The 11286-nt window shown below is 34.7% G+C and overlaps 2 protein-coding genes across 2 annotated transcripts in view; one reads left to right on the top strand and one right to left on the bottom strand.

The window, feature by feature from the left end:
- LOC107748370 (tyrosine-protein phosphatase non-receptor type 2-like) overlaps nt 1–4526 on the top strand; it is a 35388-nt gene extending 30862 nt beyond the window's left edge. Inside the window, exon 10 of the mRNA XM_016563144.1 lies at nt 3885–4526. Coding sequence (XP_016418630.1) covers nt 3885–3909 — 25 coding nt within the window. The 3' untranslated portion in view covers nt 3910–4526. The remainder of the gene's footprint in view (nt 1–3884) is intronic.
- A 1454-nt stretch (nt 4527–5980) lies between these two features.
- Nucleotides 5981–8784, bottom strand: psmg2 (proteasome (prosome, macropain) assembly chaperone 2). The gene is made up of 7 exons (XM_016563146.1): nt 8592–8784; nt 8318–8489; nt 8165–8223; nt 7182–7300; nt 6643–6816; nt 6434–6554; nt 5981–6236 (listed from the first exon to the last, which is right to left on the bottom strand). The coding sequence occupies exons 1-7, from the start codon at nt 8646–8648 to the stop codon at nt 6156–6158; spliced, it is 783 nt and encodes a 260-aa protein (XP_016418632.1). The 5' UTR covers nt 8649–8784; the 3' UTR covers nt 5981–6155.
- Between the last annotated feature and the right edge of the window lie 2502 nt (nt 8785–11286).

Genomic DNA, 11286 nt, shown 5'->3' with positions numbered 1-11286 from the left:
GGAGCACTTATTGGCTTATTAGTCATTAATTTCTACTTTTTCCTCTATATTTTGAAATTATAAAATCACTATTATAAAATAACAAATCATCAAGAAATCAGATTTTGTCAGAATTTTACTTTTTTTTGTGTATGAAATAAGAAAAGTCACAAAGTGCCTTGAAAAACAAACGTGTCTTCAAATTGCAACTGAATCACGCATAAAGCAAGTAAAGAGCGCTTCTTTTATAATCACTGAAGTTGTTGGTCAGTTCCGTATAATACTATAGAAGAATAACGAATAACGGTACATTAAATAAGAGTACAATATACAAATTTTCCATATAGATTTTGCACACGTTACTATTGTTAATAAAAGTAAATTTTGTATGCTTCCCATCTCAAGCTCAGTGCTTTACTGTCATATGTGTATTACCAAGAAACAAACATGTAATATTATTAGTAACTGCACTTATTAATTCAAAACAATAGTAATTTTATTATTAAAATATTTATTTTATTTCTAATACCCCCACACACCACCCCAGCAGTGCTACCAAATTTGCTTCTGGCGCCACCACCTGTAGAACTTAGTGGCGCTGGTGCCACTGCCTGCATAGAGAGGAGCATTTTGCTAAATATATGCACTATATGTATACTATATGTACAATGTACTTTATATATACACTAGTGTGCAGAAGTCTTAGGCCATTAGTATTTTCACCAACAAAAAATGGTTTTAAGTCAGTTATTTCTACCTTTTGCTGTAGTGTGTCAGTAGGAAATATCATTAATATTATTTACATTTCCAAACATTTCTTTTGCCATAAATTGTAATAATCCAGTGAGATTTTTGTTTGAACAAGGAGTCTGACAGACAGAGATCTGATCTCACCATCATCCAGTCCGTCTGAGATTACATGAAGAAACTGAGACCGACTAAATCCAGAAGAACTGTGGCGACGTCTCCAAGATGCTTCGAGACCTTCCTGCAAAGCTGCCTGAAAAACTATGTGCAAGTGTACCGAGGACAAAAGCTGTTTTAAACGCAAAGTGTGGACGCACCAAATGTTGATTTGATTTAGTTAATAGAAGTTAATTGATAAATAAAATCTATTTATGACATTATTTTTGAAAGCAGCCTCCGTTTACAGCATTTTTACCCAAGTGCCTAAAACCTTTCACAGTTCTGTAGCATTGCAGGAAGGTTTCTTCAGGTGTCTTGGAGTCGTCACAGTTCTTCTGGATTTAGTCTGTCTCAGTTTCTTCATGTAATCGCAGACGGACTGGATGATGGTGAGATCAGATCTCTGTGTGCAGCACTGGCTGCTGTCAGACTCTTTGTTCAAACAAAAATCTCGGTAACACTTTTTCTAGTTAAAATTAGCTAACTACTTTAGGTAACATGAACTAAGAATGAACAATATTTCTACAGCATTCATTAATCTTGTATTGTATTGTTTATTTTGTTTGTGTGTACAGTATCCCCCATCATAAATTATCTTAATTGGTGCGTGTGACAGAAAAAGAGGGCAAGATTTCAGAAAAACAGTCAGTAGGTGTGGACACCCCTGATCTAAATCGAGTTGCTTTGAGTTGGTTAGTGGGATGCTGATGTAATCAGACTGAGGGTGATTATCGCTCTGATGGCCTATTTTAGAGCTTTTTATAAGATTTTTTTACATTGTGACATTTTCATGACGAGCAGATATAAATTCCCTAAATGCTCATTACTGTAATACAAGGATTTCTTTGAATAAAACTAATTTCAGTAAAACAAATACTATTATGGTCTATGCATACAACTGTGCTTTACAAATGTCCTTCATAAATATGCCATTACTGATTTTTATTTTTACATTACACTAATGAGAATTTTTGGTAGAAATGTAAAAATGCAAGAAAATTGTTTTTTAAATAGTCTTAATTTTCTTTAGCTAATATGTCATTTATTTTTATCTTTTGATCTTTGCGGTGAAATATGACCCAGCCATTTGTATGAGATTCACTCTTCTGTGATTTTGAAAACATGCAGGTCATGTTACATTTGAACAGTGAGTAGGGTCAGGTCAGCCTTGTGTTGAGGGTTTGTGTAATTGTGTCTTATATTGTGGTTGCAGTCTGGGCTGTATTTGCTGTACGTGACACAGCGAGTTCTGCCCTTTTAAGGAAAACTTCCCCAATGAGGCAGCAATGGCGCATCTGCGGGATTTTTGTAAAGACAAGCTTGTCCGGGCTCTTCAAAATCCTCAGGCTGTACGTGAGAGTCAGACTCGGGCCTCGTGTGCTGTGATATGCTGGTGTGGAGCTTGCTGCTGTTCTCATGGCCATGGCTGTCGACGTTTTAAAACTAAGCTTCAGCATGGTGTTATGTATTTGCTTATTTTTCAGATTTAGAAGTTTGCTTTCTCTACTTGAATGAGATTTAAAGTTTGTTCACAATGACTAATATAAACAAAACCGTAAGTCTTTTTAGGGGTGTAGATTTGTGCTCAGCTTAAACCCGATGGTGTTTCTAGATAGATACATGGCAGCGATCTTGGCACAGCCTCAGTGCAATAATACTTGAATTTTGTGTGTGTGTGTGGTTTGTGTGCAGCACTTGTATGTTTCTGCAGACTGAGCTAAGAGTGTGTTTTGTTTGGTTAATTGCGTGTCACTAAAGTAGATTTATTTCTTTATTTTTCATCTATGTTAGTTTTAGTCTGCCATTCTGAATCTGACTAAAATGATGCATGTATAACAAGATTTTTAAGCATAACATTTCACTCACTTGCCTTCCTTGCCCCCCTTTTATCACACTCAGGGTTTGCAGTATTTTCTTGTTCACATCATGGGAAATGCAGCAACTTTGAAATTATCCCACTAAATATTTATCATTGAATGGATGAATAAATATGTGGATAAATATTTATATCAGTCAGGTAGATACGAAGATGGACGACATAGTCTAAACCAGTGTTTCTCAACTAAAGCAACCTCCCTTGATAAATGTGTATTTCTTAAAATGTTTAAAATATAGTTTTATAGTCTTAATTACAATGCTTAAAAACACATACACACACAAAAATAGTACAACATAACTGAAATCATAGATTTTATTTTTATTACAACAGAAGTATATATCAGCTCAGAAAGGAAAGCCTTTCAGACAAAGCGAGACCTTGTACTCAGAAAGGTTGAGAACCACTGGTCTAAACTCAGCCATCATAACATGCAGAAACATTTGAAAGCACTGATAGCAAAGGGGTGAATAAGGAGGAGTAGAGAACAATCTACCAATACAAATGCCATTTTGCCACAGTAGCCATAAGACTTTGGCCCTTATTGGTCGTTAATGTCCCTGCTGCATGGTGGGATATTAACTACCTATTATTCTTAATGTATTTGCGCAGGATGCAATAATCAATGAACATGTTTAAAGTTGAATGCATGCAAATGTGAATGCAGTTTTATCTCTAATACTGGGTTATTAAACTATTGGCGAGTCAGAGTATTTTTGTACAGCTTTGGAGTGACATTACTGAAATATGGAGATCCACAGAGAATTGTTTTCGAATTGCATTGTGCAGTTTTGAATCATGAGGTGTTGGTGATATTCAGCCTAATTCCCAGCCCTAATTCCTCCAAAAATATTAACACAGTCGTTCATGAGTCACGTTCATGAGACACCAGTAAGAATTGCTTCAGTTCCCACTTGTCTTTTGAAGCTCAGAAGCCCAAGTTCCTATTAGGGAACATCAGCAATTCTGATAAGTTCTGTTTTGTGTTCATAGAAGAAAGTCAATCATGCAGGTTTAGAACCAAATGAGGGCAAGTGAATGTTTCATTTTTGGGTGAAGTAACCCTTTAACATTGTGATTGAAATATTACATATTTGACTGTGATTTGTGATTGTATTGACAGAGCGAGAACAACCAGTGACTCCTAACTCCATGGCAACCTCAGCAAGAGATCTCTATCCCATAATTCTCTCCCATCCACCCCTGTGTTTTCAGAAGTCGTTTACAGCATGAACTCTCCGAGAAGGTTTCTCCACTCCGAACAACAGCACACACCAGCACTATATCTGTGGATGAAACTCCGCCATGGTTTGGATTGGTTTTAATTTCATTGGACCGATTTTGTCTTTTTTTATTTTGCTTTTTGTTTTGTTGGAAAAAGCAGCAGGATCTGAAGTAGGTCTATGCATTTCTAATGCTGTTCACACATTGTATTTTTAGACGACTTTTTTTCAGAGGCAAAATGATATGCTCTATTTTTTATAAGAAATTACTTGAAATTTCCTATCGTATCTACAGGGCTGTATGCTCAAATCCAGTTTGTGAGATTGTTAAATGACGTCTTAAGCTGAAGAGTGCTCACATTGTGTACATAGTGTACCTTATGAGATGTAAAAAAAAACTAAAAAAAAAACTGATTGTACAAAATGATGACCAGACATTGCATTTGGTTACGACACAGAACAAACCAGCAGTGTCTTATGTTGAAGAGTCTTACTTTACTTTATCCAAGAGTAGGATCCATGAATAAAACTGCTATCATTTAGTTTCTGTAACAATGTGTTGTTTCATTCACTTTTTTTCAAACAGTCACACACCAGGCTAAAATGATAGCCATTTAAATCTTCCTGCAGACTTAACTAGCTGTACTGTACCATATTCCATAGCTGACTTTGTGTTTGGACCGAGGGTAAAACTCATAAGATGTGTCCAGTTCATAATTCACCCCAAAATAGGACCATGTTTGAGAGCTTTAAGCTTTTTTGACTATTTTCATTAGTTCAGCACGTTCCCTGAAATCCTTTGTGCTTTAAAAAAGGGTTACTGTAATACATGCACACACACATATATATATATATATATATATATATATATAAAACCTAGAAATTATGTAAAATACTACTATGAATTGATTTTATCATGAAAAACAGATGTTGTTTAGGAGTGAAATACATTATCATTCACAAATTTGGGGTTAAGATTTTTTGTGATTTTGAAAGAAGTTGCTTAGAAAGTACATTAACGGTGCCATAGAATGCATTGATACAATATTTTAAATTGTTCTCTGATATCTACATAGAAGGTATGTGGCTTAGGTAAGGGCAAAAAATATCCAGAAACAGTTTTACATGTCCATTTACAACCCTAGGATTTGTCTCTAGAATGAAATGGTCTGTCATTACTTTATTTGGAAGGGTCATGGTATTATTCAACTATGCCAAGGTAAATACAGTTTTCCATTCTATGGCACCTTCAAACGTCATATTTTATATAATTTAAAAAGTAATTTATTGCTGTGATGCAAAGCTGAATTTTCAGCATCATTACTCCAGTCTTCAGTGTCACATGATCCTTCAGAAATTATTCTAATATGTCGATTTGCTGCTCAAGAAATATTTCTGATTATTATCACTGTTGAAAAGAGTTTTTGCTGCTTAATATTTTTTTGTGGAAAACATGATACATTTTTTAAGGATTTTTTGATGAATGGAAAGTTCAAACAGCATTTATTTAAAATAGAAAAAGTGACAGAAATAAGTCATTACTCTCATTTTTGATCAATTTAATGCATCCTTGTTGAATAGGTATTAATTACTTTTTTTTTTTTAATCTTACTAACAACAAAAGGTGGTTGTTTTTGTTTGATTCAGCGCTTGATATTTCATTTGCGTCACGCTGTGCTGTGAAGGTTTCAGACAGCCATGATGGGACATGACTTGACACTGCGAACATGGCCATTTTTGGTGCACCAACAAAGAAAACAATGGCCAAACTATGCAGAAGGGGCTTTAAATGTTTTCACTTTCTTCCCACAAGAATGTCACACACACAACATGCCGAGCAGGTTCAGAGCTGTGTCACATTACAAGAAGAGCTACTCTGCTGGGAAACTCAGGTGGCAGAGAGCCAGAGACATCCACCGGTGGGTGGAGAGAGAGGAAAACTAAACAGCATGACTAGCGTTATAAAGAAAAAACGACTCGGGACACATGATTTGGCAAAAATAATGCTACAGCTTATTATTTCTGTACTATTTCACTTATTTAAAAGCAAAATGTGTATTCAGCGCTTTGTGCAGTTTGACCGCTCAACCATCAGTGATTTCTGGGGTTCATGTTTAAAACAGTCACACCTGCAAGAGTTGCATCAGGCATATGCATGCAAGCCTGATGCTTCAGAAGAGAAGAGGAGGGATACCGCTGCCGAACAGCAGCCTCCAAGAGGGAGGAACCCGCCACTGCACCGAACCCTGCGTCTGAGAGAAAACATCATTAACAAACAACAGCGTTCAGTCTAGACAAAAGAAACCTTCACTTCTGAAATTATAAACAGATTCAGGTTTTAAAAGCTCAATTCTATCCAATGGTGCGTCAGGATAGCAACAAGATTTTGTTTCATAACAGCTAAAATGTCAATTCATGATTCAGATTCACCGCATGTTCTCACACTTACAGGTTTTTCCAGCAGATGGAGCCAGTCGTTGAGATGGTTAACGAGAGCAAACGCGTCAGGGATGTTGTCTCCTTCTGAGCAGAAGATCAGCACTACTGCCATAGAGATGTCCTCTGTGCAGCTGGACCAGACCACAAAAAAAAACTCACATTGGCCGGATTCACAATTATAGATTTGACAGAATGGTTCAATTTTACGCTGGTTTTTACCAGTCTGTGTAGAGGGCTTTGGTCACTCCTCCTCCGGGAATGTAGAGCCGCTGCTCTGAGTCGGAGATGCCGGGAAACGCACTGATCCTCTCCATCTCCCTCCAGCCCAGCTCCTCCACCCTCTGAGCCTCCTCCTTCTGCAGAGACGGGGTCAGCAGGTACCGCAGAGGAGTGCTGCGCACATAAAAAAAATGCAGAAATCAGCAACATTAACATTTGTAGTAACACACAAAAATATTTAAATCATTGGGTGTTATGGTGATTTTTAGAGGATATATGATTATGAAGTTCTCCATCAATTATCAACATCATCCACTAAGGTTTGAAAGTGGCACAATACTTTTTGATTTTATTTTCATTGTACATTGTTATATGGTTTAAAACATCTATATTAAATGTATTAATTGAAAAGTGTGCTACCCAATGACATATATACCATTTCAATGTGGCTTAAGTGTCCAAACACTTTTGTGTAGCACGAATACATGGCATTTATTTACTTGTATACTCTATCATCTCTGTCCTCAGTGTTTGATTACCCATGAAGCTGTTGGTCGTCTCTGTGATATGCTTGACTGCTGGACAGCAGCACACTCCTGAGGAACCCACTGCTCTTGATCCAAGAAACCATCAGCTTTCGGAATGATCTGACCTTTGTAGGAGCTCTGGTTTCCTAATCGGCATTAGCTTTTTGTTTAGTAGTTCTGTCTAATAAATTATTAGAAAGAAATATTAAGCAAATAAAGTAAATGTTTTTTTTTATCAAGTACAAGTATGTTTCAAACTGATTCACTTTCAAAATTAAATTAACATTAATTTCAATCATTTTCATGTAAAATACATACAAATTTAATTGCAGCATGTGTTAATTACGATCTTTAAATTGTCTTGTATCATGTTTATTGCCTTTATATTGGCCACCCAAGACGGGGGTTTCAAACTGGGGACACAGGGACTCCTAGGGGCATCAAGGGACTGCTAAAGAGTCAGCGGAAACAATAATGTAAAAATAAATTTACATAAATGATTTAAATAAAAAAATAAGATTATACTAAATTCAATTAAAATGATTTAAATAAATTATGTAAATTTGATCCAAACAAATAATTGATTAAAATAATTACAAATTGATTAAAATAATGAATAAATAGAATTTGATTAAAATTAATTGATATGATTTAAATAAATTAACACAACTGAAATTTCACTTAAATAACACATCTAACAGTAGAGTAGTACAGTGAGTAAAAAAAGTAACATAACAGACGCTAAATACTTTCCAAATAATATTTTACACACGCTTATAATATAAATTTTTCACAGTATTAATGGGGTCTTTATACATGAGCTGACATTTAGATTTTAGGATGGGGGCCCATGCACTAGGATGATCATATCTGAGGGTTCATGGCATCTAAAGGGTTGAAAACCCCTTCTCTAAGATATCGAAAAAATCCATCGACCACTAAATTGTATGCTCCCAATCAAGTGTACACTTGTTGTATACATGCACATCTCTCACCTGGATAATGGGTGTCCTTATCTGCAGCACAGCCAGCTTTGAGTCACTGTGAGAGTACACTGCACAAACACATATTCACAACATCAGCTACTGCGCACACATGAGAAGCTTATCCTCACGGGTGTTCAGCTGAAAGCAGTGGTCTCCCATTACCCTCCGCGCTGGTGCAGAGCTGGGCAGCTTCCTCAGCAGATGTGGCATAGGGGTTGTTCCCAGCCATGGGAATGAGGCAGTCCGTGTGGAAGTGTCCCACTCGGGCCATATTCAGTGTTGAGATGAGGAGATCCACGGCCAGCTGCCCCACATTCCCGACGGAGACTGCAGGCTGAGCACGAGAGAAACAATCAGCAGCAGCGCAGCATGTGTTTGTGTCATCGTGATGAAGCTGATATACTAACGGCGACAAACATTTCACTATTTCACTCACCATTATCAGAGTAAAGCCTTTAAAAGAAGGAACAACATCCCCCGACGCAATGAACATTCTTAAGACGGTTTATAACTGATTTACAAAGTAAATGTAGATGAATTGCAGTGGATCTGTTGTGATTTTTACTTTCAATTTCCTGCGCTGTGGAAGAAGGACCTGACAGTAATGCGTCACGCCTCACCGGGACAGCCTAATGCCTGACCAAAAACAATCAAAACCACTAATATGTGACGCAATTTATCAGTTTTTAGAAGAAGAAAAAAATAGTAGCATATTTAAAGATAACATGATCTTTATCAAACCTTGAGTAACCTTAATTTGTCCGTTACAAGAAGTAAGTAATTGTGATAGACAGGTGTCAAAATAAAAGCCCTTTCGCCAGCGAATTTAACAACGTTTTAAGATGATAATAATAAATTAACTAATTATTAAATAATTCTGAAATTAACATGAATAATATTAATATACCATTAGCATTTGTAACGCTTTGAGATTTTCTTTTCAAATAAAAACACTTAGGCTAAATACAAATAATTTGCTAAAATAAAAATAAAAATAGCTAATTTTGTTAAAATAACCTGGCCAAAACAAACCCCAAAAAAGTCATAAGACAAGAGTTTCATTAGAAACTTCACTGCTAAATCTCAGTTCAGTGATTATATGAATGACCAGAAGATGGCGATAAACTATTGTAGAAATTAGCGAAGACAATTCATTTGCTTTGTCCTGTTATTGGTATTTGAGTGTGATGTTGAATCATGAGATTCAAATAAAATTGAGACCATTATGTGTTGAAAATCCCTAAAAATAAATAAATATATAAACAGAAATATATAATAGACCCTAGACTGCTCAAGTAGTTCTTTTTTCTTCTCTATTTCGCACCTCTCCACTCTGTAAATGAAGTTCTCTTCTTTACAGAGAATTACCCGCAAAAATACAATCTCAAAAAACTAAAATTTATCACAGTAAACAGTAAACTTATTCAGAAATATGGTGTTTCACAAATGACAATGCAAGAAATCAATCAGTCATCAGCCTCAGCCAAAGGCTCTCATAAGCTTTCAGTCATAGAGAAATACAATAGCTACAAGCCGAACACTATGAAATGTCTCTTTGAGTGAAACTCTTTGTGAAAGTCTTAAAGAACTGTTTATTTAAAGGGGTCATGTCATACATTTAATATTGATGCTTTTATACTAATGTTTTACCTAGTATTTTGCAGTATTTTAGTATCATTATGGCTATATATTATATTTTTTTTTAAGATTTTGAATTAGTTTTTATTTTTGTATTTTCCATTTTCTTTTCTTTCTTTTTTTCTTTTTTTTTTTTTGCCATTTTAGTGTGTTTTTATTTTTATTAGGCCTAGATATGTTTTTTATCCATATTTATTTCAGTTTTAGTTTTAGTTATTTTAGTAGTACATCAAGTTAAAATGAAAAAGAGAAATACTGTTTTGGCAGCTAGCTGAAATTGTATTGTAGTCAATATTTATTTTATATTTTTAACATTATTTTTATCAATAAGATTTCATCAACAGTTCATTTTCACAAATGCCCCTAAAAATGCAAGCCCTGAAAATACAATGTATTATTTTTTCAGTTAGTGCAATTCAACATGCTTTTTTGTTTCAAAGACATTTCTCATTATTTTTCTTCCATATCAAACCCAAAGACATATTCTTTATAAAAGTGAATGCTCATCCACGCTTTCCTAAAACGGCTCGTTCTAACACGCCCCCACATGTCTACATCACTATGTGCTGCTAAATCTCAGTTCAGTGATTATATGAATGACCAGAAGATGGCGATAAACTATTGTAGAAATTAGCGAAGACAATTCATTTGCTTTGTCCTGTTATTGGTATTTGAGTGTGATGTTGAATCATGAGATTCAAATAAAATTGAGACCATTATGTGTTGAAAATCCCTAAAAATAAATAAATATATAAACAGAAATATATAATAGACCCTAGACTGCTCAAGTAGTTCTTTTTTCTTCTCTATTTCGCACCTCTCCACTCTGTAAATGAAGTTCTCTTCTTTACAGAGAATTACCCGCAAAAATACAATCTCAAAAAACTAAAATTTATCACAGTAAACAGTAAACTTATTCAGAAATATGGTGTTTCACAAATGACAATGCAAGAAATCAATCAGTCATCAGCCTCAGCCAAAGGCTCTCATAAGCTTTCAGTCATAGAGAAATACAATAGCTACAAGCCGAACACTATGAAATGTCTCTTTGAGTGAAACTCTTTGTGAAAGTCTTAAAGAACTGTTTATTTAAAGGGGTCATGTCATACATTTAATATTGATGCTTTTATACTAATGTTTTACCTAGTATTTTGCAGTATTTTAGTATCATTATGGCTATATATTATATATTTTTTTAAGATTTTGAATTAGTTTTTATTTTTGTATTTTCCATTTTCTTTTCTTTCTTTTTTTCTTTTTTTTTTTTTTGCCATTTTAGTGTGTTTTTATTTTTATTAGGCCTAGATATGTTTTTTATCCATATTTATTTCAGTTTTAGTTTTAGTTATTTTAGTAGTACATCAAGTTAAAATGAAAAAGAGAAATACTGTTTTGGCAGCTAGCTGAAATTGTATTGTAGTCAATATTTATTTTATATTTTTAACATTATTTTTATCAATAAGATTTCATCAACAGTTCATTTTCACAAATGC

The sequence above is a fragment of the Sinocyclocheilus rhinocerous genome, unplaced genomic scaffold, assembly GCF_001515625.1.
Source record: "Sinocyclocheilus rhinocerous isolate Xijiao unplaced genomic scaffold, SAMN03320098_v1.1 scaffold1281, whole genome shotgun sequence".
Lineage (NCBI taxonomy): Eukaryota > Metazoa > Chordata > Actinopteri > Cypriniformes > Cyprinidae > Sinocyclocheilus > Sinocyclocheilus rhinocerous.
The sequence above is the reverse complement of the archived record's forward strand: the minus strand, read 5'-3'. Positions and strand labels throughout refer to the sequence as shown.

Coding starts and splice junctions, on each gene's coding strand:
- psmg2 (XM_016563146.1), bottom strand. CDS start 8,648: ATGTTCATTGCGTCGGGGGATGTTGTTCCTTCTTTTAAAGGCTTTACT. Junction 7,301..8,164: donor TAAGGACACCCATTATCCAG/GTGAGAGATGTG, acceptor ACCAGAGCTCCT/ACAAAGGTCAGATCATTCCG. Junction 6,817..7,181: donor GACGACCAACAGCTTCATGG/GTAATCAAACAC, acceptor TTATGTGCGCAG/CACTCCTCTGCGGTACCTGC.